At 43.5% G+C, this 27821-nt stretch overlaps 1 protein-coding gene across 8 annotated transcripts in view; it reads right to left on the reverse strand.

Annotated features, from left to right (window-relative positions):
• The window catches only part of UNC13B (unc-13 homolog B), a 352877-nt gene that overhangs the window by 29612 nt on the left and 295444 nt on the right, over positions 1–27821 (reverse strand). For all 8 annotated transcript variants that reach the window (XM_075839917.1, XM_075839926.1, XM_075839936.1 and 5 more), the window contains 5 exons: positions 25256–25324; positions 13675–13764; positions 10532–10666; positions 8284–8417; positions 4683–4768 (listed from right to left, as the gene is read on the reverse strand). In XM_075839917.1, coding sequence (XP_075696032.1) covers positions 4683–4768; positions 8284–8417; positions 10532–10666; positions 13675–13764; positions 25256–25324 — 514 coding nt within the window. The remainder of the gene's footprint in view (positions 1–4682; positions 4769–8283; positions 8418–10531; positions 10667–13674; positions 13765–25255; positions 25325–27821) is intronic.

Raw genomic sequence — 27821 nt, forward strand, 5'->3', positions numbered from 1 at the left:
AGTGATGTGCTTCGCTGCTGGCTCATCAGAAGGTTGTCCTCTGCTGGATCTGGCAGCGGAATAAAGGGGTTGAGTCTGATTTATAAAGCATGGGGGTATTGGGGGGGGCGCTATGTAAATCTGGAGGTGAAATAATTTTATTAGGAACAAACAGGAGTCAATTTACCCCCAAATTTATACAGCAAACCCTCCCCCGGGGAGAGAAGATGCGGCTGCCGCCCTACGTCTCCTCTAATGTTGACAGTCATGTATATATACAGGCGGTAAAGCTACTGGCATCAAGCTACCTTCAGGGCAAAGGCAGACTGGCACACTTACCACTCAGCCAGTGAAGAGAACTTATTTTATCCAAAACTTGAAGGTGAGGAAGAAGAGAGGATATTATTACTGACATGATCAGTAGCTATGGCTCTATACACGTATACAATTCTCATAAAAAACGCCTATTCTGGTGGCATCGTCATAAGCAAATAAAAGCAAGTCCTCTGTGCCATGGTGGGCACCACACGGATTTCTAGGACATCAGACAGCATTATAAGCAGGGGGTGATGCAGAGGCCAAGCTCCCATTCCTTCAAGTCTTACATGGATCTTAGGCACATGACAAAGCAGGAGCTCTAGAAGTGCAGGATGACTACCGAAGCCGTGTCGCTATGCTGTGGCAGCCGACATAATACAGCACCAGCGGGTGACGCAATCTTCTATTAGGACAAGTCCTCAATAATGCACTGTAATCATACTAGATGGCATCTTACTATACAAATAAATCCTTTATAACGAAGGGTATACATGAGTAGGTTTTTTTAGGTTGTTTTGAAAAAAAAAATGATGCGGTTTTGCCACAATTAACGAGATTGCAGCAAAAGCCTCCCCAAAAAAACAACTCATGTAAAAATCCCCCTAAAGGAGGTTTTCTAGTTTTATGTAAATTAATCTTAATCAATTAAACGTTTGCAACTTTCGAATATAATTTGGGTTTCAATTCCTCACCATTATTAAGATCTCTGCTTGCGGTCTGTGAATGGGAACATTCAAATTTACATCTAGAGGCTGAAAACCTTTGATAACCTAATACTTATCACAGCTGGCTGTATACAACGGTAATAAACGGTCAGTCCAGTGCTTCTTAAACTCTTTCTACTGGGGAATCTCCGGCCAGAACAACGTGATGCCTGGTCCTAGCCACCAGTGGTTGAAGTCCATGCCAAAATTAAAAATATCACAAAATATATATTTTATTTGTCTCCGACACACAGAATAAAATTAAAAAAAGAATAGAAGCCGATTATGTTGGGAAACTAGAGACTGTTGCAGCCAGAGAAAAGACTGCAGATTATGATTATGAGAAAGCGTTTATCGTTGCGTTTTCAATGGCCGCTGCCAAAAAAACGCATCAAAGAGTGCAGGCAGGTCAAAATCTGCCTGCAAAGAACTGTGTGAACTGGGCCTAAAATTCAAACAAACTCAGCTGTGAGGATTATTAGTTCCGTATGGGTTTTCAGCCAATGGATATAAAACAAGAATTTTCCCATTCACTGATAGCAATCAGAGGTCCTATATTGATGGACAAACCTATCTACCTATATTTTAGAAAGTAGCTGAACTTTTTTATTCTATAGTGATTAATTTAACTATAGATACAGAAACTGAAGAGTGTGTATAGATCCGCACAGTGATATTGCTGGTGACATGATGGATTTGCCCTGGGGCTAATGTCACACACAAGGTTTAGTTCACACTGAGTTTTTTTGTCAGGCAGAAAGATATCTGCCTCCAATTTTTCTTCTGTATTTTTGAGGCAGACTGAAATGCACGCGTTTTTTGATGATTTTTTTTTCTCTTTAGATGCTCAAAACTAAGGCCAATTTTTTTTTCTGCCTCCCAATGATGATGATTCAGAAGCGGAAACAGCTTCAAGATAGGGAATGACAATGAATCTACCGCCCATTAAAATCAATGGAGGGAGATGTGGCGTTTTCTGGTGCTGATTCGAATGCAGTTTCAGCGTCAAAATCAGCAACCAAAAACTGTGTCTGAACTGGGCCATATTTATATAAATGTGTTTGAAGATACGCGACAAAGGTCAGGGGAGGAGATTTTCTACACGTACTGGCACTCATCCCATTAAATGACACTACAGGTGGTCAATACTCAGCCTGAAATGGCTGATAACAGGGAACAATCAGTTGTATGAAACGGAAAAGCAATAGAGATGAAGTTATTATTACTGCAGTGTTATTATTAAAGGGACATTTTAAATTTCACACATAATCGCATCAAGACTAAATGAATCGGTTTGTTTCACATCTGCTACATCTGAATGTATTTAGTATTTTACTATCTAGAGTTGTAACATAAAAGCATGGCAAACATGATCTGAGTAAGGCCTAGTTCACACTCTGCCTGTAAAAATCAGCTCCGTTTTTTTTAAGTGGTTTTGCACCACACGCGCTATTTTGCGGCTTTATTTAACCTCTCCCTCTACCTGCAGTCCTATGTAACACCACAGATGACACATGGTGATAACCAAGTACAGATAATGCATTATCACCAAGCGTCATCTGTGGTGTTACATAGGACTTACAGGCATTATCTGTAGTCAGATTCATCACAAAGCATAAAAAATACCGGTTGTATGACAAATTTAACTCTGCTACATCTGCATGTCATTTGCCATTCTTGACATTATGTCCTTGATCACCTGACACAGATCTCCATTCACTATCAGACTGCCATCTCAGGCGGACAGCTCACATTATAGCAGCGGTTATAATAGGATGTCAGCGCAGTGCGGAGACATTGCAGCCACATGAGATCCGGAATTTCCTGCGTCTTTTCTGGGCAGCAGAATGACTAAGACGTCCAGGTCGTGCTGCAGCTATATTTAATCAGACAATTACTGTACAATTCTCTGCCCCGTTTTCTGACCTCCGGCTGACTCATGTAGGTCGTGGAGAACGGAATGAAAATAAAAAGGATAAGACAAGCAGTCAGCGGCGGACCAGAGGCCCACGCAGCCCCCCAGAGGTCACACGGTCTAGTCTCACTAAGGAAAAAGAAGCAGAAACGCGACAAAACATTCAACATTCATTTTAGTGGTTGCTCCTTGCAGCGAGGTTACCGGTTAAATGTTCAGCTCTATCGTCTGGGCAATGGTTCTGTAAATCTGGAGCCGTATAGAACGGAGATAAAAATAAGATCTCACAGAGAGGCAGTGGTATCGAGATGTCCAGACGAGAAGAAATACAGCCAACTATTTGGTTGTTTTACAGAAAATATGACTCTCGTGATATTAGGGCATAAAGCTGAGCTAGTGCCCCCACTGTGCCCCATAGACCAATGCATTTCCTCTCCCACCCCAGATAGCATGCAATACCAATGGGGCTTGTATGCCAGAAATTTCTTTTGCCATATGTATAATGGTGGGAAAACCCCCGAGATGAGAGCCCTTTCTGTGCTGCTGACTAGCACTGGAGTGTGGGGGGAGCCACCTTAGTATATGGTTTACTACAGACATCCTAATTTAATTTGGTTGATCCTGGTTTCAGTTTTCCTCTAAAAATTTTAGTGTAGATCATCCAACCCCTTTTTACTTCAGTGCTTAGTAAATTGTATGGAACCTGATTTACAGCGCTGGGGGCATGCAATTACTGGTGCCAGAAGAAACAAAAGAGGACTATGATCCAGCGCTTGCGGGTAAGTAAAAGGAATCAAGGTTCCAATTTTATTTTTGTAACAAATGTAAAAATATGCAAAAAGGGTAAATCGCATTCGTATTTCGCCAACGCGTTTCAGACACGTGCTGTGTCCTTAATCATGCCATGATTCAGGACACAGCAAGTGTCTGAAATGTGTAGGCGAAATACGAATGCGATTCACCCTTTTTGCATATTTTTACATTTGTTACAAAAATAAAATTGGAACCTTGATTCCTTTTACTTACCCGCAAGCGCTGGATCATAGTCCTTTTTTTTTTCTTCTGTTGTCTGCCATTGGCCGTACGGAGATCCGAGCGCTATTTGAACAAGAGTCAATGAACGGTGAGCTGGAGGATTTCTCCCCCTATATTTTTTCTTGCAATTACTGGTGCCCTAAACCCCATCCAGCTCAGTGGCCAGTGTTTTACATAGAACGTTGGCTACAAGATTAGCATCACTAGTGGTCATACGGGATGACAACCCCCAAGATTGGCATGTCTTGGTATATGATTAAAGAGCCCAATACTACATGTTATTGTGTATTAATGCTTCTTACTGTAGTAATAAAAAAAATCTTATTTTTATGCTGAGTTATTGGAGGTAAGTTACAGCCCTCCTATGCAAATAGCGTCTCTGCCTATATCCCTATGACAACACTTCTTTACTGCACCCACTGAATGGGCTGCATTGGCTTGTAGGATACAGTATATTGGTAATACTGAGGCCCTCTCAGCTGATAGGATAAAAGTCGTAGTCACCTTTATGACATCACCAATTCTGTTATTAAGGACATCTAACTGATAATAGACTCCCTTTAAGTCAGTCATAGGCCTATAATGACCGCTTAAAGTTGAAAAAGGACTCAAAAACATTCCATCCAACATTTGCATCCCCTTGAACCCTGAGAATGGATGAAGAGGATCTGAAGACAGTGGGAAGCCAAAAATACTAGAACCAAGATGCCAATTTCTGGGTCTCATCTTACCTTCCATGGCGTACTTCATGTCCTGGGAGAAGAGGTTCCACATGACCTCTGCGCTGACCTTTCCCACGCTCAGCTCCTGAGGAAATCTTTATCAAATAAAGCAGAAATTACAGTAAATTCTTAGACCGGATATACAGAAGTATCCACTGCGTAATCCCGGCACAACATTCAGACCTGGAAGCCCAGTGACCACCATGAAATCATCATGACAATGGGCAGTTACCTCACAAACATTGGTGGAAGAGAGGGGGGTCTCAGGCCTTCTTGAGAAATCCGATGATACGATGAAATGGCTCTAGATAATTGTATGCTCCCCAAGAAACTATTTACAAATACTCACCCAGCCCTGTAAATGGAAGAAAGGCTTGTATTCTACAAGGGGAAGCATGCAACAAGCTCCAAAATGCATGCACTGCCCGGTCTATAGCCATTGCTCCACATAAACTCAGACAAGGGGTGCAACTACTGATGGGTCTTATGCTTTGTAATCAGCCAAGTCATAGCCAAAGAGCCTGTCTCTTTACTGCCGGATAGCACAGGGCCCCCCCTAATGACAGACTAGAGTAATGGCAGAAAATGGATCATCTGGGTTCATCTCACATTTATGAATAAGGTGCAGTCCATATAAATATCCTCCCATGAAATGCTCCAAATCACTTAATCCAGCAAACATTGACAGACACCGATCGATTATTACAGGGGTGGGATCCGGCTGGTTTGCCCCAGTTCTCCCAAACCGGTGGTTAAAATTACAGGGCTCTACGAGAGGCACGATCTAGAGGGCTCTATGAGGGGCACGATCTAGAGGGCTCTACGAGGGGCACAATCTACAGAGGGCTCTACGAGGGGCACAATCTACAGAGGGCTCAACGAGGGGCACGATCTACAGAGGGCTCTACGAGGGGCACGATCTACAGAGGGCTCTACGAGGGGCACGATCTACAGAGGGCTCTACGAGGGGCACGATCTACAGAGGGCTCTACGAGGGGCACGATCTACAGAGGGCTCTACGAGGGGTACGATCTACAGAGAGCTCTACGAGGGGCACGATCTACAGAGGGCTCTACGAGGGGCACGATCTACAGGGGGCATTGTGAGTGGCACTATCTACAGGGAGCACTGTATGTGTGTGTGTGTGTGTGTGTGTGTGTGTGTGTGTGTGTGTGGTGCATTACTTTACAGTGTTTGACAATTTCATTCATGGGCACAGTGTATGGTACGATTATATTCAGGGGCACAGAGTGTAGCACTATTATATTCAAGGGCACAGAGTGTAGCACTATTATATTCAGGGGCACAGTGTATGATACGATTATATTCAGGGGCATAGAGTGTGATACCATGAGAATTTTATCTTCATTTATAGGTGCGGAATATGTGTAGTTTATAGGATGTTGGAAAAGTAAGCAGCCGAAGACATCTGAGTGGCAAACTCTGCAGAAATGGGTTGCGGCCAGGCGTCGTCGTCAGTGTTCTGGAATGGATGGAAAAGAAAAAAAGAACAACTCCAGTCTGAGAAGACGTCACCTGTGGGTCACTAAATGTAAATGTTTATTCTCCCTGTGACTGATCAGTACTGTAGTCATTGTATGATCTGCAGTGAGATGATGGGTGTCTTATTCTTTTTTGTGAAACAGCAACACCCAGCAAGCATATCCTTACTATTGTTCAAACTATACTGGGAGCTGTAGTTTTATGCTGTACAAACTTATATGGCAGGGGCTAAACTGAATTTGCATGTGATCTCTGTACGGGGCTGTATTCGGGCTTGTGCTGTATATATATACCGAGCTTTGCTCTGGTGCTGTATATCTATATATCTCTATCTCTTATATATATATATATATACACACATACACACACACACACACACACACACACACACACACGTGTGTGAGCTTGGTTCTAGAATTATATACATCATAACAACCAAGCTCAATACATATATACAACTCCGGAACCAAGCTCATATAGAGCCAGAGATTGGTTCTGGCACTGTATATATGTACTGAGCTTGGTTCTGGTGTTCTATATATTGCCAGAACCAAGCTCAGTACATAAATACAGCACCAGAACCAAGCTCAGTACATGTATTTATGTACAGAGCTTTGTTCTGGTGCTATATTTATGTACTGAGCTTGGTACTGTATATATGTACTGAGCTTTGTTCTGGTGCTGTATTTATGTACGGAGCTTTGTTCTGGTGCTGTATTTATGTACTCAGCTTGGTTCTGGTGCTGTATATATGTACTGAGTTTGGTTCTGGAGCTGTATTTATGTACTGAGCTTTGTTCTGGTGCTGTATTTACGTACTGAGCTTGGTTCTGGTGCTGTATTTATGTACTGAGCTCGGTTCTGGTGCTGTATATATGTACTGAGTTTGGTTCTGATGCTGTATTGATATACCGAGCTTTGTTCTGGTACTATATATATGTATTGAGCTTGGTTCTGGTGCTGTATATATGTATTGAGCTTGGTTCTGGCACCACATCTGTGCATTAGCTCAGAGATTTGTTGCGGCTTACTGTGCACGCCGCACTGTCCTCCACCCTTCTCACAGTGCACAGTCTAACCAAAAATGGGCTGAGCATGCTTAGGATATTGAATGTGTACTTAATGGTTGAGTTTAATATAATGAGTGTGGGTAGGTAGACATGTACGCTTATGTAATAATATACAGTGTGGAAATCCAGTTAAACATTCTGGACAGGGAACTTCTTCATTTAGAGTCCACTCTAATATAGTATGTATTCGGAATATTGCAATCGCTTTATTTGATTATTCGAATAATTTCCCATGGCGCAATACACCGCGAACCCCCTCCCCCCCCCCCCCCCCCCCGGGCACAGATGTCTTTGTCTGACTGAGAGCTACATTGTGAAAGTGCAGGCATCCCAGTAGCACATTATTGCGGAAGAGGAGCGTTCTGATCTTGTAGGATGTAGTGACCTGTCCACTTCTATGATGATGTTAGTGAAGAAGGGGCTGAATGTGACAGGGGTAGTGTTATGATGTGAAGAGGTGAAAGGAAACAAGGAGGCAACCCAAAGCAGCAGAGTATTTCAGGAGCTGACATACTGAATATTCAGACTGGTAGGATTGGACAGACACAGGAACGGCCATTTAATATTGTACAAAACTATTCATAAGTAAATGCATATTATAATTTACATGCCATCCCTTTTTGGAGCACCACCTAGTGGTGACAATACAATAAAATTACCCTTACTTCCTCTGGAAGAGCTGACATCTCTGCAGTAACAAATTTTTATATTGACGGGCTGCACCTTATACACCGCACAGAACTCCTGTGTAGTAACCTGTCCTGACGTTGTGTGTGACAAGCATGCATAAAAACTACGGCAGTCAGGTGGCAGGCATACATATACGAGCAGCACTCTCCCCCACTCACCCTGTGTCAGGAAGCTTTTAAGTAAGGCCTGGCACCTCGGCCGACGTCAGAGTCACTTATACAACAAGAGACAGAGCAGACAGGGAAACAGACTGACAGGAGATGACATCTCTACAAAGCACAGAAGGATTAGAGAGAGAACAAAAAGCAGACGCACAGCAGCTGGGCGGTGGGGGAGGAGCTGCTTACTGGTTAAGTACAGGGGTGTAGGCGTTCTTATCCTCCTCGATGATTGACACGATCAGGGTGATCAGCTTGGGCCAGAAGTCCAGATTCTTTATACAAGGTCCTTGTTCTTCTGGAGGCAAATCCTGCTTCTTGTTCTGGTGAAGCACACATTACGTAAAGAGATCCAGTCACAATGAAAAGAGCAATCGATACAAAAAAGGGGCATTTACATTGCAGGGAATTTCACAAGTAGAGGTCTATAATCTGCAGTTCTCTAGAAGTTCTCATAGGAGGTGGTAACCCCAATGCTGTCTAAAAGTAAAGTTCCATATCCCGATGCTCTTAAAAATACTGGGCCCCTTTGGCTTGTAGATCTCTGAGCTATGCTGATGGCACTTCCCCATGTTACTGATAAGACTAAAGAGATATAGATTATAATATATAATATATACACATACACACACATATATATATATATATATATATATATATATACACACACTCACATGCATACATATATACACATACACACACACACACACACACCATAAAGTACAGCAAAATCCCCACAGTTCTACACTCATGAGACTAGTGTGCTTTTTCTTGAACTATTGGACTCTGTGGAATTAAGGAACACACACCGATCAGCCTGGAATTCCACAGGGCGGTTTGATTGCGTTTTTCTTGATTATTGCAGTTTTGTAGTGATTTTTATGTGCTTCTTAATTGCTGCGAAAAAGACATGGTAAAATCTGCATACATTTACTGCCATGGTTTTCCGATGTAGTTTTTTACAGTGAGGCTACAGATGGAGCATGGTTTTAATGTGCTTCACCTGTAATAACCGAATGGCCAAAAACCACATCACTTAACCACAGCATTTAAGAAACACGTGACAAAGACTACAAAACAGCACTAAAAAAGAGGTAAAATGCAATCAAAATGCCCTGTGAAACTCCAGCCTTCAACCACTGACAGATGAAGTGAATAACACTGATAATCTTGTTAGGCCTCATGCACACGGCCGTGCCCGTAATCACGGCCCGCAGCTCACATCTTCGGCCCGTTCTCCCATACAAAGTATGGGAGCACGGCCCGTAAAAAGCAAATGATACGACACGTCCCATCTTTTGCTGTACACTTCTACGGCACGGACACCTATCCGTAGCAATACAGAAAGGTGTCCGCGACCAATAGAAGCGAATGGGTCCGTAATTGCAGGCCGTATTACGGTCCACCATTACAGAGAATTTTTACGGTCGTGTGCATGGGGCCTTACAATGGCACTTGACGGGGTGGGATACATTAGGCAGCAAGTGTACAGTCAGTTCTTTAAGTTGATGTGCTGGAACTAGGAAAAATGGGCAAGCTAAAGGATCTGAGAAACTTCGACAAGGGCCAAAGTGTGTTGACTAGACGATTGGGTCAGAACACCTACAAAACGGCAGGTCTTGTGTGGTGTTCCTGGTATGAAGTGGTTGGAACCTTCCAAAATTGATCTGAAGAAGGACATCAGTGAACCGGTGACCGGGTCATGGGTGCCCAAGGCTCGTTGATGTGCGTGGGGAGTAAAAGCATCTGGTTCCATCCCACAAAAGAGCTACTGTCGCACAAATTACTGAAAAAGTGAATACTGGCTGCGATAGAAAGATGTCATTACACACAGAGCATCACCTATTGCTGCGTAGCCGTGTAGTACATAATATTAGGCAGGTGGTTTTAATGTTATGGCTTATCATTCTTGAACATTCAGGTATTTTCCCACCTTCTGAGCTGCTAGAATTGTGTCATACCTGGTATTTCATGAAGCTGCAGTTTGGTCTACCAGTCTCCATCACAGCCATCAAGCATGCATGAGTATATCATCATATTCCCTGGGCTCACCTTCCTCCTGTAACTCCGTATGAGTGCCCTACCAATGCCATACCCCTTACAATAAGCTTTAGCAAGAAACATACAGAGACAGTAATAGCCATGACCTAACACAAAGGATTGTGTGAAAATATTTGAAGGTGTCAGAGGAGAAAGGTCCTGGGAGGGCAGCACATAGATATCATTTATTACAATCTCTGCAAAAGTCAGCAAAGCTCACAGGCTTGTGAAAACCGGTTAGTTTCCCATAATAAACATTTAGAAAAATCCATCTAGCTGGTCAACAATAGGATACAGGTTCGGATAGGTGTTGGACCAGCAAGAATTCCAGATCAGATTTTGGATTATTGGAATTTTGCTGCACTCTATTAGTCTGCCATCTTTTATGTTGTCTTACCGGATCGGTCTGGTACTCGCGGCTGTACAGTTCATGGCAGTTGTTGAAGATGTACTCATAGGTGGAGTTCAGGCACGCCTTCACGCAGTCTCTGACCACTTGGCTGGCACGTGGTGGGCTCTGCAACTCTTGTACCTGTCAGAGTTTGTCAGAAGGTAGATTTTTAATTACGGAAACCAGGCATGGAATTTGATAGCTGCTATTTTGTACCGTTGTCATTACAGGGGCGGCAGAAGCAGCTGTACCCCAGCTCCAACACCTTAGCGCAAACAGGTCTCCGAGCTGCATAAGAAAGTCGGATAATAAGAAGATGGTGCAAAGACTTGGTATAAATCAGTGGTTTGTTAGCTCCGGCACTTCATCTGTTGGGAATTACCATTCCTAGCCTGTCCTAACACGGCTACTACACAGGGGCCCCGGGACAACAAGGGGTATTTCTGCTGACCGTGCAGGCTGCACACTGGTGACAGACACTGCTGTCGGTCCCGATGATCTCCATTTACATGTGAAAACCTTCAGTCTGTCTCCAATAAACCCATGCAGAGCGGTGTCCCGCAGCGTTGGAGGAGACCAGCCTGACTAGCATGCTTATAAATTCCTAGTGGTAAACATCACTCTGTTATCTTCATCTCTCTTGATGCCCTGAGGAAGCCTATTATTTCAGTAAATAAAGGCAGGAGAGGGAAACGCGGTGCCAGTCCTGCATGCCAGCTCTGAGCTAGATACTGGGTGACATATCCAGTGTTGTCAGACAGATGCAAGATGATGCCAGCTCCCTCGCTGTTCTGCTGGTCACCTCCTGCTTAATGTCCTGACCTGACAGCCCTGCTCACTTGTAACCATGCTGCCCCACTTATCAGCTGTGGAAAAGTACCGGGGAGGGGGTGAAAGAAAGCAATAGGTAAAAGTGGGGGAAAGCACCTGGCAGGGGGGTAAGGGGAAGTACTATGCAAGAAAGGGTAAGGGAAAGGATTGGGCAGGGGGTGAGGAAGGGGAAGGGGAGCGCTGCCACTACATTCAAAGAATAAGCCCTGATATACAGCTTTTTGCTGGTTGATCAAGTATAGCTGCCAGGGTGGCACACTAGTAAAATCATATGCAGCAATAAGCCCCTTACTCATATTACACTCAGTAGAAGATAAGTAGTGTCATGTGTTTGCAGTGACTTTTTATGTAGATTTATTCTATTATATATAAACTGTAAAGTGATTCGGGGGGGGGGGGGGAGGGCTGCATACTTTATCATCAAAGTCCAGAGGGCAAGTTGTCAATGGTTACAGCAGGATATTCATATTGTAGAGGATAGGGATGTCATATTAGGATTTGATGGTTGCATTACCCCTTAGTGCCTTATTTAAATATATATTGGTGAGCTAGGATTATGGATTTTAAGATACATCGTGTCATTATCTACTTACACCCAGAGCTGTATTCAAGCCACTGCTAATTTTCTGATACCTCAGGTTGCAGGAAATAACATATCACTACTGCCCCCTTGTAGTGCAGCACCACTACAGAGCATGCTCGGCATACAATGTGGTGCATTGTGGGGGATGTAGTGTTTATAACAAGCAATGTACGGTAGGCGCATGTGGACAACAAACCACATTTTCTAGTATGCATTGCAGCAAAATGCAGTATGTTAGAGATGCTCAGCTAAGGTGCTTTTCACATCATGTGTTTTGGTCCACGTTTGACATACACGCCGGCAAAAGCTTCTGACGTACAGGTTAAATGTGGGCTGTGACGGATGCCTAAGGGCCAGTTCACACTGAGTTTTTCAGTGCCGTTTTTGACTTGGAAACTGCGCCAAAAAACGGCAGAAATCGCCTCCTATTGATTTCGGGGAAAAATGCGACACAACCTATCTTGAGGCGTTTTTCACCTCAAAAACCCGATTAAAATCAATGGGAGACGGAAAAAAACACCAAATGGCCACAGCGGTTTTTGACGTGTTTTTTCCTTTGTCTGTGGAAGAGGTAAAAAAAAAGCTGCAAAAATCCTGGCAAAAAACGCGTGTGCTGCAAAACCACTTGAAAAAAAAACGGAGCTGATTTTCCAGGCAGAATTTTCTGCATGCAAAAAACTCAGTGCGAACTAGGCCTAACAGTGGCATCCGTCACCCACAGGCTCCCATGTTAATAAAACGTATACATTTAATGTACAAGTTCTTTTTACTGGACTCTGCCGGGTGGAATAGCGCAATTTATTACGCCATTCCATTTTTTTTTGCAGAATATGGACACATACTGGATGGAACGAGGACAAAAACCGACACTCTTTTGGTCTCTGAGAATGGAGCCCATGGACATATTAAGCATGAATGTTGGGAGCTCTGACGTACACGCCAAATGTGAACAAGTTGTCAGTCAGCACAGTGCTAATGTATAGCAAGTGGCAGCTCTGGGTGTGACTGGAGTGTAAGCACTTGTACAGTATCCAATGTAGCCGGAAGCAGTTGGCTCCGTACAATGCATAGCGGCCGTGCTGCAGAACTGCTTCCGGCATGGACGTCCGGCGCCCAAAAGGCCACCGGAGCAGCTGATCGGTGCGGGGTGCGGTTGTCGGACCCCCACAGATCATATCAGTTGTCCTATAGTGGACAACCCCTTTAACTCATTATCTGTAGGGTTAGGGTGTATTTACAGGAGTCCTTTTAGTCACAGTATTTTTGTCAGAACCACCAGTTTTCTGCGATTACCAAATTGTGGCAAAGTGTCGCCAAATCATGTAAACACACCGTAAACCTACTTTTATTGTTATAGCACATGAAAAAGAAACGGTTCATAGTGGGACAACTTTAAACAAACACTCCAGTGAAAACCGATCCACTGACACTTGGACCATGCCAGGGAATACAGACGGGGTGCATGACTTGGGGTTCTTTTAATCTTTGCACTGCTCTCTATGGCCCTGAACTAGGAATAATAGTTTTCCTGACGTATTCCTTTAACTGCAGTAGACTGCTAATATAAATACATGACTGAAAGGTGGTGGACACCGGCAAGCCCAAGGATACCACCAAACGTGTCTCACGGTTGGACCCTCAGCAAGAAGAAACGCAGCCAATAGTCCTACATTCACCAAGGTTTCTTCTGCCTCTGGTCATGGTATCCAGCGCAGAGCTTCCAGCGATCACTCACCTTCATACGGAAGAATGTGATGCTGGTGAGTAAATCCACCGTAGACTTCAAATCTTGCAGTCTGTCCGGGCTGCTGGCAGGGAAGTTATTCTACGGGGAGATAAATGAAAAACGGTTACACCATTAATATCACAGCGCCAGGCTCTTCGCAAGACAAACGCCGGAAACTAACAAGGAAACACCGGAGGCATCCGATTTGAACATTGCAGTTTTTTTTTTCGTTTTTTTGAAGAGTATGTACACTTTACAACCTATTTATTGTTCCTAAGTATTCAATATAAAAAATATATATATATATATATATATATATATATATATATATATATATATATATAATATATATTACGCAGCTTTGAAAACTTTCTAGATTAAATATCTCCTAGATACACCTGCGCCCGCCGCTCCCACACACCTGCGCACACCACTCCCCCACGCACACAGCTCCTGCTGCCCCACACACACCTCTCATACACCTCCGTACACAGCTTCTATACAATTGCGCATACAGCGCCCACACATCCTCGCATACAGCGCCCACACATCCTCGCATACAGCGCCCACACATCCTCGAATACAGCTCCCCAGCTTCTATTGTCTGTAGATTATCAAGAAGGCAGAATAAGTGAGGGGCGTGGCCAACTGCCGACGGGACCGGTCGCATGATTTAGGAGCTCCGCTTTCGGCCCCGATTTCCCTACATTTATCCTGCTGACATACCGCTACAATTCCTCACAGAGCCAGAAGACGACCTCGCCGACATAAAGAGGGTAACATGAACCGTACACGGCATTCCATGGCTGCAGAGAAGTTGAAGGAGTTTGCCCGCGCTGCTCCTCAAGATGGCGCCGACGCCTCTTCCTCCTTGCCGCCTCCTCCACCAGAGAACACACAGCCAGAGGCTCAGCCTGCTCCTGAGCCGGAACTAACGCTGGCGCAGGTATCAGCCAAGCTCCTGGACGCTATACAGCTCTCCACCTCTTCCCTGACAGGAAAGATTGCTGAAGTAAAGTCGGATGTGGGACTCCTCAGACAGGACCTGCAGAACTTAAGGGACCGGGTGAGGGAGACGGAGGACCGCATTTCTGGGCTAGAAGATAAAGTGGCGCCACAGACAGGAAAGCTGGCACAGCTGGATAGAGTGGCTACTCAATGGCTACAGCGAGCAGACGACCTGGAAAATCGCCTGAGACGCAATAATATACGGATCCTTGGGCTCCCTGAGCGCTGTGAAGGCAGAGACCCCAGTTCCTTTATTGAAGCCTGGTTTAAAGAAATTCTACCAAATGCTGTATTATCGTCATCTTATACCATTGAAAGGGCGCATCGTGTACCTGGCAGACCACCGCCGCCGGGCGCCCCACCGAGACCTCTGCTAGCACGCTTCCTCAGCAGTCGGGACCGGGACGCTATCCTGCAAGCTGCCCGTACGCATGGAGAAATCCGATTCCAGAATACCACTATCCTGCTCTTTCCGGATTTTTCTGCGGCATTACAGAAAACGAGGGCTTCATTTGTACCAGTCAAGAAACGGTTGCGAGATCATCAAATTCTTTATTCAATGGCGTTTCCAGCGCGATTGCGGGTTATACACCAAGACAAGACGGTTTTCTTCAACACACCGTTGGAGGCGGATGAATGGCTGTCTTCACTGGGACGCTCTCCTCGAAGATAGAACTGGAGACTGCAACAACATATGGAACTGTTCACTGTGAACACTTGTTACACCTGCCTTCCTGCACGGGATCTCGTTTTGGATGTCCAGATGAGTATTAATCTATCTTATCCTGGAACGATGGTCTCATGCAAGTTCTGCCTTATATTATTCTCGTAATTTCTTATATGCAAAGTTCTGAGAGAAGAATTGCGAAACATGTAGTAATACCGTTGTTTATTATTATATTGATGTAATGGGCGCCGTAAAGCAGATGACTATAAAGGGTATTACTCTCTGTACACATGACCTCTCAAGTTAAGTTGATAATTTGCATAATGGGCGGGTGGAAACTGGCTTATCTTTTCTAAGAAAAACAATATGTAATGTTTGTAGTTAGCGGACAATTACCCGCGAAATTGGGAATCACAACGCCGGTTCCTTTTACCTCAATTGTGCTTCCTTCTTTTTTCTTTGTTCCTGCTCACCTGTATTAGTCATCTGATATATAGGTGATCCCCCGTTTTGCCTCAATTATCACTTTTGTGATAATAAAAAAGCGTAACAATCAGTGCATAGCATTGGTTGTTCTATATTTATTATTGCTGATAACCTGACTGTTTTACTGCATATCTCAACTGAAAGCATTTAACATTGTTCTCTTACTGGTATATTCTTAGCAATTGAAGTATTATGACATTATCTATTCTTTCTGTGAATGTGAGGGGTCTGGGAGACTCCCATAAGAGGAACCTGACTTTTTCTTTTATCCGGCAGCAAGGTCCACAGATAATATGCCTTCAAGAAACACATCTTATACAATCTACTGTCAGCTGCTTAAATAGAACATGGATTCAGTGGTCGGCCCATTCTACGCACAGTACATATTCTAGAGGGGTTTCCATTTTGATACATAGATCGCTCAGATGGGAACCGGGTGCACTGCAGACAGACAAGGAGGGCAGGTCAATTTTCGTGCATGCATGGATTGAAGGTCAGCAGTTCGTACTGATTGGGCTTTATCTTCCTCCTCCGGCCTCCATGACTGCGTTATATGAGGCGGCCAAATTTGCATCCCAATTTCCAGCAGCTGGGGTGATATGTATGGGAGACTTCAACCTTCTTCTAGATCCTTCCACAGACAAGTTTTATCCAGGTCCGGTCCCTGGGCATCTGCCCGGGTCTACTCCGCTGGCGGGCTTTTTGGGGGAGATGGGTTGGATAGATATGTGGAGACAGCGCCATCCCAATGGTCGCGAATACACATGCTTCACACCTGGGAGAAACTCACTATCCAGGATTGATTATGTGTGTAGTAACGCCAGAGCTTACGGCATGTTGGAAAGTATCTCTCACTTACCCAGAGCAATGTCAGATCACTCTCCTATAATAGTAAAGCTCAATTTACGACCCCATCACCTATATAGAGGGCCTAGGAAAGTTCACCCATTCTGGCTTAAAGTATTTGGGGATCAGGACCGCATCCCGGATCAATTGACAGTGTTCTTTGCAGAAAACCTTCCCTTTGACAACCACTCAGCCTTATGGGACGCATTGAAGGCATACCTGCGTGGGTGTTTGCAGTCCTCGATCTCCTACCACAAAAGGCAGGCCTCTGAGGTGGAACAACTGCTGGCAGCTGAATGTACAACTTTAGAGGCCGCATTCATAGAAGATCCCACTCCATTGAACCAACAGACGTGGCTACAGAGAGGCAGGGAATATGTTCATCTCCTGCAGGAAAAAACGAAGCGTCGCATATTCTTCTCCAACCAGAAATACTTTGAACTGGGTAATCAATCCAGCAGCTTGCTGGCACACATGATTCATAGTAATTCGTCCTCGCCAGCAATATTGCGTATTCACTCCGCGGCAGGGGTAGTGGTACACGACAATGAGCGGATTATGTCTCGCTTCACTGAATTCTACAAAGAACTCTACGAATCTAAAATACAGGTGTCTCCACAGAACATCAGGGATTACCTACTGGACATGGAGATTCCACAACTAACGGAGTCACAGAGGGAGTTTATGGAAGCCCCTATCACGCTACCTGAACTATCGGAAGCATTGACCACCATGGCAAAGGGCAAGGCATCGGGCCCTGATGGACTTCCCCTGGAGGTATACACTAAATATCAGGAGCAACTCCTACCACAACTACTGGAAATATTGAATGCCTCCTTTGGAAAAGGAACTCTGCCGGCCTCAATGTATGATGCGACTATAATTGTACTTCTGAAGCCGGATAAAACACCAATGGATTGCGGATCTTACAGGCCCATCTCTTTACTCAACACAGATTACAAACTGCTGACTAAAGTACTGGCTCTTAGACTAAATTCCGTCATCTCTGACATTATTCACCCGGATCAATCGGGGTTCATCCCTGGGAGGAGTACGTCTGATAATCTGAGGAGAGTCCAGACGGTGGCGCAGATAGGCGAGCGTAACAAAAACAACTGGGCCCTGGCCTCCTTGGATGCGGCTAAGGCTTTCGACTCTGTGGAATGGACCTACTTAGCTAGTGTTCTGTCTAGTTTTGGATTCGGCCCTGCATTTGTGTCATGGATACAGATAATTTACAAGCATCCCAGGGCTAATATAGCGCTGAATGGCCTCACATCTACCTCCTTTGACCTAGGTAGGGGAACTAGGCAGGGCTGCCCCCTGTCACCCCTACTCTTTGCACTGGCAATGGAACCATTGGCAATACTCATCAGATCAGATCCGGAAGTAAAAGGGGTCCCACACAAGACGGGTGAGGACCGTATTGCACTGTACGCAGATGATATTATGTTATTTGTTTCGCAGATACAGTCTTCCCTCCCGAGAATGATGCATCTTATAAACACCTTTGGAGATTACTCTGGACTGCGCATTAACTGGTCCAAATCGACCATCTTGTTTTTACAGCCTGGGGAAACACAGTCGGCGGGCTCCACGAGAGAAGGACTTGCTGTAGTTGACCAATTTAAATACCTGGGTATACTCATTACCAGAAAGGCGGCAATCTCCCTACAACTCAATGTGTATCCTCTATTATCCATTGCCAGAGAAAAGTTTAAGATATGGGCGGCCCTCCCATTGTCGGTCATGGGACGAATTAATCTGATTAAAATGGTGATACTTCCTAAGAGTCTTTATATTTTACAACATATATTCACTCCCATACCAAAGTCCTTCTTCCGGAAACTGGAGTCCCTCATCATTTCCTTTATATGGGGAAGGTCTAGGTCAAAACTGGCCTTACAGAAGCTACAAAGACCAAAGGAGATGGCTGGTATTGCTCTCCCGGACATTTATTTATACTATCTGGCCGGCCAACTCAAATACCTAAGCACCTGGACGCAATCCAAACGGCCCCCGGGCCTTGAGGGTATGTTACTGGACTATTCTGCACATAAGTCATTGTGGCCGGTGTTGTTTCATCAGGACGTGCCAAGATCCTCTTTACTGCCTGTCTGTCGAGTGGCAAGGGAAGTCTGGAAAGTGGCTATGACTATATCGAGTTCTTCAGACATCCCCGCAGAAACTCCTCTGTGGCATAACACGGTGTTGGAATCCTTGGTAAAGTTCCCAGATGCCGCATACTGGATTGAGGTGGGTGTCACAGTGCTTGGAGACGTGTATGAAAATAATATCCTTCTGTCCTTCGAACAAATGCAAGAAAAATTTCGGCTTCCTCGACAGCATTTCTTCAGATATCTGCAGATGCGTCACCTCCTTGCTGAGCAGTTTCCGAGACAGCGTCAACCCATCTCCTCCTACCCACTCATCGGGGTGGTCCGATCACAGGGCCCCAGAGGTCTGATCTCTACTATTTACGCTCACTTGATTGAACAGAAGGCTAATGCGAACCCACTGCCGAATATTTCCAGGTGGTCTCAACTAATCCCTTCTTTGACGGAGGATTCCATTGAAGACCTACTACAATCACACTTACATGTGTCACCCGCTGCTAATAATAAGCTCATCCAGCTGTACTATATTCATCAGGCGTATCTGACGCCTCAGCGCCTATTTCAAATGAAATACATATCAGAACCGGCTTGTCCGAAATGTTCACATGCCCCAGCTGACTTCTGGCACATGGTATGGATGTGCCCACACCTCCGCTCTTACTGGTCAGAGATCATCGGTTTCCTCAACTTAATGTTACCATTTCCTGTTGTAGGGACTCCAGAGTTGTGTCTATTTGGAATACTGGAGGAAGACATATGGTCCCGTCATACCAAAATATTTCTACAAGAGACCCTTTTCTTGGCCCGCAAAGGCATTTCTATGAGATGGATGGATCGTCGACCTCCTAAGGTTACAGTATGGAAGCAGATGGTTAATTCCACTATATCATATGAACGTATCATTTTTAAACATAGAGATCGGCCGGACAACTTCCACAAAATATGGGACATATGGTGCAACAGCACTGAGACAACATACACTCCGAGGGTAATAGAGACGGCAGTGGATGCAAGGAGGGGGGGGGAGGAGAAGATAGGCAGGTAGGGATGAGACGGATAATGTAGTGGATCTCCCGGACCTCTCACATATAAACATATTGTGTGAATTTTATACAGTTGTGAAAATGTGAAGCGAATGGATGTACTATCTGTAAAAAAAAATTATTATGCCTTTTTTTGGGTAAGTGAAGTAAACAGGATGGCAATACTGTTGAGATTTGTTCAGCACCTGCGAGTGCTTAGGTGTATTGATAGGGACACTGTTGTCCTTTGCATTTTGTTTTTTTATTCTTCATAATGTGATAAAACAAACTCACTTTTCAATAAAAACAAGTTTAAAAAAAAAGAAGGCAGAATAAGTGATTGGAGTAACACAGAACTGCATAATTAGACTGTACACAGGGTTTGTTTGTAGTATAACCATGAAGACACATAGCTCTGCATAAGAGCTGTATACACAAAACGGTAAATTTTTTTTCTCTTAAAGAAATCAAGACTATTTGCAAAATTTATAAAACAATGTGTGAGTGGACCTATTTTTCACATCATCGGTCAGATCATTAAAACTGCCCACCCACAGGGCCTGACCTACACAGCTCGAGAATAGCCAGACAAATGCTATACAGCTTTGATCAGACCTTTCACTTTATAAATCAGCTTTGTGGTCACCCAAACGATCCAGTACTTTGGCTGCAACCTTATTACAGTAAAATGTATTTAATAGGCACCAATAGCGCCATATTATTAGATATTCTGGAGTATCGGACATTTGTAGAAAATTGTTGAAAGAAATGTAACTGTACATACACGAATATCGGCCTCATACTACAAAGTTATAGTTATGTCTCGGTGGGTCGCCCCCCCCCCCCCCAAATTGAGGCATTAGACGTGTCGTTTTGGTGCAGTCTGGATATATAAAGAATTATGGTTCGATTCAGATTCAATAACATGTAATTATAAGTACACAATTTCTTGATGTCGACCAACACCATTAACCTTGTCACCATCCTAAACCCCCAGGATTATTAAATCTTAAGTGTAAACCACTGCAGCACCCTAGACTTCAGAGATAAATCGATACTAGTCATATCCACTATCAATGCGGATTATGGGGTATTAAAAGGGTTGTCCCATTTCAACAATGTCTCTAAACAAGGACCCGCTGTATCCTATCTGTATTCAGAATAGACGATCCTCACAGTAGCATAAATCTCCCACTCTCCTGTCCTGATAGTTTGCTACAATGTATCAGTGCAGGTAAGATATATCAGGCTGTTTTGTTTACATAGGATCGTCTTGTAGCAGACCCCCGAAAGTGAGAATTATTGGGTGTGTACGGGTTTTATTAAATTGTCCATTCGCTGACAAGAAGCAGAGATCTTGGAACGGAATTAAACACAAAGCGTATTAGGGAGTTGTAGAACTTTTCATTATCGGTGATTAAGAATTATTTACATTAAACCAGAAAACCCCCAAATTATTTCTAAAAAGAAACTACTGATCAGTCAACATTGACACAACCCAGATAAAAGTAAGCAGAGGATATTTGCTGGCACGGCCCCTACAGTCCGGGCTGAAATCTTACTTCATATGTTTCAATATAAACAAACAGGATTGTGGTCACCGATGGGAATCCTAATCTCTGAGTATTGACCGGTAATAATTACTATAAAGTAGTCTGTAAAACAAGCGATACCCTGTAGAGGGCGCTGTCCTGACACCACATATATCATACATGTAACAGGTACTGCAATGCCGAAAAGTGAATCATCTCTTACTGGTGTAAACATTGAAAGCTGATGTTTTCTGGAAACGTATAAAAAGCAGATGGAGAAGGTTTCATTATTTAACGCTCAGACAGCTTGGTGGAAGCCGTGTGTCCAACTGGGCGCCAAGATTTATCTGGCGTGCTGTGTTTTTGCTGAATTCCCCGGTACAGAGACGAGGCTTAGAAAGGGCGCAACAGCCAAATAGGACGCCGACAACCATCACCCGCTGACAGCTTTCTGCCTCTAGCAGGACCAGTCATGGAGATGATCCTCACAGGCTGCAACGGACGCAGGATTTGTGTTAACCGTCAGATGAATGGACACAGAGAAATGCCAGGGCAGAACACGCAGCTCATGAAGGAGACAAGTGTCCCCCTTCAATCAGAGTGAGACCAAAGCCGCTATAGACCACATAATTCAGAGGAGGAAGCAAAGCTGGGCCGAATATAGTTTTTTTTAACTTCAATGTGCAGAACTGAATTGGTCTTTTAAATGATATTATGAAGCTGCATCACTTGTGCATTGTGTATGAGCACAGATAACACACAGTGATAATTCTCATAGGACAGGTTCCCAGAAAGTTACCAGGTTATCTGATAAAGAAAGAACTGTCTTTCTGCATTATAGTAGCTAAACAAAGCGGTTAGAGGTGTGTCTGTCAACAGGCTTGCTGACTGTTTCCAATAACTGACTGAATCATGAATGTAGCTTTGGAGTATAATACGGGCTGTGACTCAGGATCTGTACAAGATAATATAATTTATTTACAAAGTGACTCAACTTATCATGTAGACAGAGTGTGTGTGTATATATTATGCCTTCATAGAGGAGGTGAAACGTTGTGGTTCCATGTTGGATGAATAAATTCACTTTGAGTGCTGCTTCACGTTCTCTTTTTTGGATATATACATATCATAGGTAAGGGAGGAAGTCGCTAACTTCTCCAACTTCAGTTTAAAGAAGTCGCTATAGTTGTGGGAAAAGTTAAAACATGGGAGTTATATAAAAAAAAATGCAGCAGTTTTAGAATCCGTTCGCATGGCGTTTTTAGGCGCTGATTTTGATGCGGAAACCGCGTCGGAATCAGCGCCTAAAAACAGCCCAAATCGTGCCCCCCTTGATTTCAATGGGAGTTTAGGAAAAAAAATTTGCCGGACGCTTTTTTGGCGCGCTCGGGAAAAAGAAGCGGCATGATCTTTCTTCGAGCGGTTTGCCCCTCTGACCTCCCACTGAAATCCATGGGAGGCAGAAAAGAAAACAATGTTGCTCGTTTTAAATGTTTTTATTTGTGGGAGAAAAAAAACAAAAAACACAAAAAGCATCAAACAACGCTGGCAATTCAAGATCTGCCTCAAAATAATTTTTCCTACCTGCAAAAAAAAACTGTGTGAACTAGGCCCTAGGCCAAATGCACACGATGCGTATTACGTGCGGATTTGCCGTGTGTATTTTCATGAAGCAAATCCGCAGTGTAATACAGTACCAGCAAAGTAAATAAGATTTGAAGAAATCTCATCTGAACAGCACAGATTTTTTCTGCACGTAAATTTACCTGTGGTGCGTACTTTTAAATCCGCAGCATGTCAATTTATCTTGAATTTCCGCTTGCAAATTGTATCTGACTAGTTTTTAAAAAAAAATGCACTAAATCCGCAGCATAAAAAACACACCTATTTCCGCGTCAAAATGTTAAAACCGGCACTGAAAATTTTACCTGTGGTTTTGACGCTGATTTTCTGCACCAAATTCCACAACGGTATGCATACAAGCCTTACTGTTCACCCTCAAACAGACCCTGAGCGCCCTAAAGAGCGGTAAGCCGCCAGACATAATTTATAGCAGCGCTACTACTAACGCGATATACACACTGATCGAGTCCCCAGTAAGGCTCAGTGCCCGACGAAGGTCTCACGACCGAAACGTTGACGCACGTATAGCCTCTGACATTCACTCAGAGAAATAAATAAAAAGATGAAAGATACTTATGAAGTATCGCTTAAAAATGGCTGTGTTTGTTTTACGTTACAACAGCTTTTCTTTCCCGTCGTGTCATCAGCACCTCTGGGGCTCTCCGTATAATAATGTAGGGTCTGTGGAGAGTGCTCCCGCTGACGACAGGTTTTCAATTATTTGGGTACTCAGCAGATGTTGGCTTTGGTGATGTAGAGGTTCGTGTGTGGAGTGCGATCCTGTAAATGAGGCATGCTAGGCGCCATGTCGCAAGCCTGGGTGCAGCGAACTTACAGCACTAACCCTGCAATCCTGTGCACACAGGACAAATACACCGTAAACAAAAATAGCCTGAAGACCACCTATTTATTTTAAAGGAGGGTCCCATGAACTTGTGGCCACCTCTTCATTAAAGGCAGAGTCCGGAAACACTTTGGACCTTCACCAAATCTGACTTTGAGGGTATGTCTGAGTCCATTTTGCAGATAGTGAATAGTATAGTCTGACCGCTGCCAGACTGCTCTTTTCCTCCTCTGCTTTCAGTACCTTTGTTAGAAAATGCAGGCATGAGAGGACACAGACCGGATGAAGCCACAGAGTCCATCACTGCCTCCACAATGGCCCCTGTCAGGCTGATCAATCTATCACTGGTCACTCAATATCATCAGGAACGTAAATGGAATAGGGGACAGATGAGGTCTACTTGGCATACTGAGTGACTCTCCTGCTATATGTTAGACTGCCCACTGAGGTCAACGTGGCCTATTACCATCCCCAGTGAAGAGAACCACCCCCACTGGATTATCCTAAATGATCAAACCCTGAATCCTCCGGTACACAGGCAGTGCACCCCAGCAGCCAACCTCCTGGTTATCCCCTTTGATCCCACTATACAGAGAGCAGCAGACCGGAGACATTTGGATCAATCACAAGGATCCCCGGCCTATACAAAGGGCTGCCGACCTCCAGATCAATAACAATGATCCCCTATACAGAGGGCAGTATAATTCTATATCAATCAGTGTGATCCCCTATACAGAAGGAGGCAGACCTCCAGATCACTGTGATCCCTCACCATCATCCCCACAATGATTCTGCACAGAGGTTAGTAGACATCCCCTGACCAACCAGGATACCTACATATGTCTGGATGTACCTCATCTGCTGCTTCTCTTCTGGATTACAATGTACTGCAATTAACCCTTGTGTTCAGGACTACCCCTTTAACTCTGTGGGTTACAATATCGTGTCCTGGTAGTCTAGGAAGACACATGGACCTTCAGCTGTGCTTTGCTAGATTATAATGGTTTTCCCTGTTCAGATTTCACAGAAGAAGCTGCAGTTATTACATTGGTCCCCGCTGTTGGTTGCCTCCTTATTCTCGGAACCGAAAATATGATTTTGATGACTGGAAATAAAACTGGCTATCGATGAAATTATAGCAGTACACGGCCGACCACACCCAAAAATATTTAGAGCTCCATCTAATATGCAGCAACTTCAAAAGAAGAGATAGCGGCTTTCTTTAGATAACGACCCCCCCTGTCCAAGGTGAATATCTGGTAACACTGTATCCTGCTCATTCATCTTAAAGAAACACCCAACTAATCACACGTTCCTGTTTTTCCCGATTCTATTGTGCTTCATTTTTTTCCCTTGGTTAATTACACAGGGGAGATAAGAACGATTGTTTTCAGGTCTCACGCTTTGCAATCACGACTTTTATGTTTTGTCATTATGGAGCTTACCCTGTACATGGAGAGATCGATGCGCAGGGAATTGTGCAGCTGGTCCAGGAGCTTCACAAAGCGTTCTTTCTGCACAGAAGAAAAAAAATAAGATTATTATACCGGTTTGAGATGAACACCTAATATTGCAAAGACAAGTTGCCTTCTGGAGGTTAAGAAGGTGAAACCAAGTAACTACAGTCCAGTAAGTCTGATGTATTCTAAGGGATGAACTGTAAAAGTATATAGTGGTGAATAATCTAATAACTGATAACCAGCATGGGTTCATGAAAAACAGGTCGCGCCTAACCAACATGCTCGGTTTCTATATGGAAGATCAAATCTAGTTGGTCATGGTACTTACTCAAAATGGGCTCAAGTCAGCAGTGGGGGACCACAAGGATCGATGTATGGCCCAATTCTTTTTAATTGCTTTATTAATGACATTTTGCATGTGATTAATAGTAAGGTGTCAGTTTTTGTTGACGATACAAAACTTTGTACGATACTTAAAACTCATCTTGGTTGTAAAATATTACAGAAAAACCTACATAAGCTGGCAGCATGGGCAAAAACTCATTTACTTTAATATATATTTTATATTTTAATATACTTTGAATGGAATAAAACTGGGAATGACAGAAGAAGAGAAGATCCTGGGTATTCTGGTTACAATTAAGCAAAGCAGCAGTAATTAAACAGACTCTGTCACCACATTATAAGTGCCCTATCTCCTACATAATGTGATCGGCGCTGTAATGTAGATAACTATTGTTTTTCTAAATAAAAACCACTATTTTTGACCGAGGTATGACCTATTTTAGATTTATGCTAATGACTCTCTTAATAGACAACTGAGCGTGTTTTTACTGTTTGACCAAGTGGGCGTTGTAAAGAGAAGTGTATGACGCTGACCAATCAGCGTCATACACTTCTCTCCATTCATATACTCAGACATCGCGATCTTGTGCTGATCAATTACTCACACATTAACGTTACTGAAGTGTTTTGAGAGTGAATAGACATCGCTTCCAGCCAGGACGCGATGTCTATTCACAATCCCGACACTTAGGTAACGTTTGTGTGGGACTTAATGACAGCAAGCGTGATCTCGTGAGATCATGCTGTAAATGACAGCACAGCGTAATCTCGATGTGCTGTAAGTCCCACACAAACGTTACCGAAGTGTCGGGATTGTAAATAGACATCAGGTCCTGGCTGGAAGCGATGTCTATTCACTCTCAAGACACTTCAGTAACGTTAATGTGTGAGTAAATGATCAGCACAAGATCGCGATGTCTGAGTATATGAATGGGGAGAAGTGTATGATGCTGATTGGTCAACGTCATACACTTCTCTTTACAACGCCCACTTAGACAGCTGGGCGCTTTTTACTTTTTGACCACTAAGAAAGTCATTAGCATAAATCTAAAATAGGTCATAACTCAGTCAAAATTGATCATTTTTCAAAATAAAAACCACTGCTGTGATCTACATTACAGCGCCGATTACATTATGTAAGAGATAGGGCACTTATATTGTGCTGACAGAGCCCCTTTAATGTCAAGCAGCAGCTGCAAAAGCAAATATGATTTTAGGGTGTATGAAAACAAAAAAAAACATTATATTGTAATATTGCCATGATCTTGAATATGGGATTCAATTTCTGGATCCACATTACAAAAAGGACATAAAGGAGCTGAAGAAGGCTCAAAGGAGGGGAACTACATTATTAAAGAGAAGGTGTCATGATTTTTTTTTAAATTATTATTATATTGCTTTTAATATAATGTAAACAAAAATTTTATTTATTTGTGTTGTCACTTTCTACTTTTTAATGTATTCATACTTTTTCTTCTCTATGGGGGCTGCCATTTTTTCATCTCTGTATGTCGATTAAAGAGGCTCTGTCACCAGATTATAAGTGGCCTATATTGTACATGATGTGATCGGCGCTGTAATGTAGATTACAGCAGTGTTTTTTATTTAGTTATAGTTATGACCTATATTAGCTTTATGCTAATGGATTTCTCAATGGACAACTGGGCGTGTTTTACTTTTTGACCAAGTGGGCGTTGTACAGAGGTGTGTATGACGCTGACCAATCAGCATCATACACTTCTCTCCATTTATTTACACTGCAGATAGTGATATAGCTATATCGCTATGTGCCGCCACATACACAAACACTAACATTACTGCAGTGTCCCGATAATGAATATACATTACCTCCAGCGAGGACGCCTGCTATGCTGTAACTCAAAGAGAAGTGCAGAGAGGTGGTCAGGATTCTAAATATACATCACGTCTTGTCTGGAGGTAATGTATATTCATTATCGGGACACTGCAGTAATGTTAGTGTTTGTGTATGTGGCAGCACATAGCGATATAGCTATATCGCTAGCTGCAGTGTAAATAAATGGAGAGAAGTGTATGACGCTGATTGGTCACTGATTGGTCAGCGTCATACACTCCTCTGTACAACGCCCACTTGGCCATATAGTTAAACACGCCCAGTTGTCCATTGAGAAACTCATTAGCATAAAGCTAATATAGGTCATAACTCCGTCAAAAATGATCATTTTTC

Source organism: Rhinoderma darwinii, chromosome 1 (assembly GCF_050947455.1).
Source record: "Rhinoderma darwinii isolate aRhiDar2 chromosome 1, aRhiDar2.hap1, whole genome shotgun sequence".
NCBI classification, from domain to species: domain Eukaryota; kingdom Metazoa; phylum Chordata; class Amphibia; order Anura; family Rhinodermatidae; genus Rhinoderma; species Rhinoderma darwinii.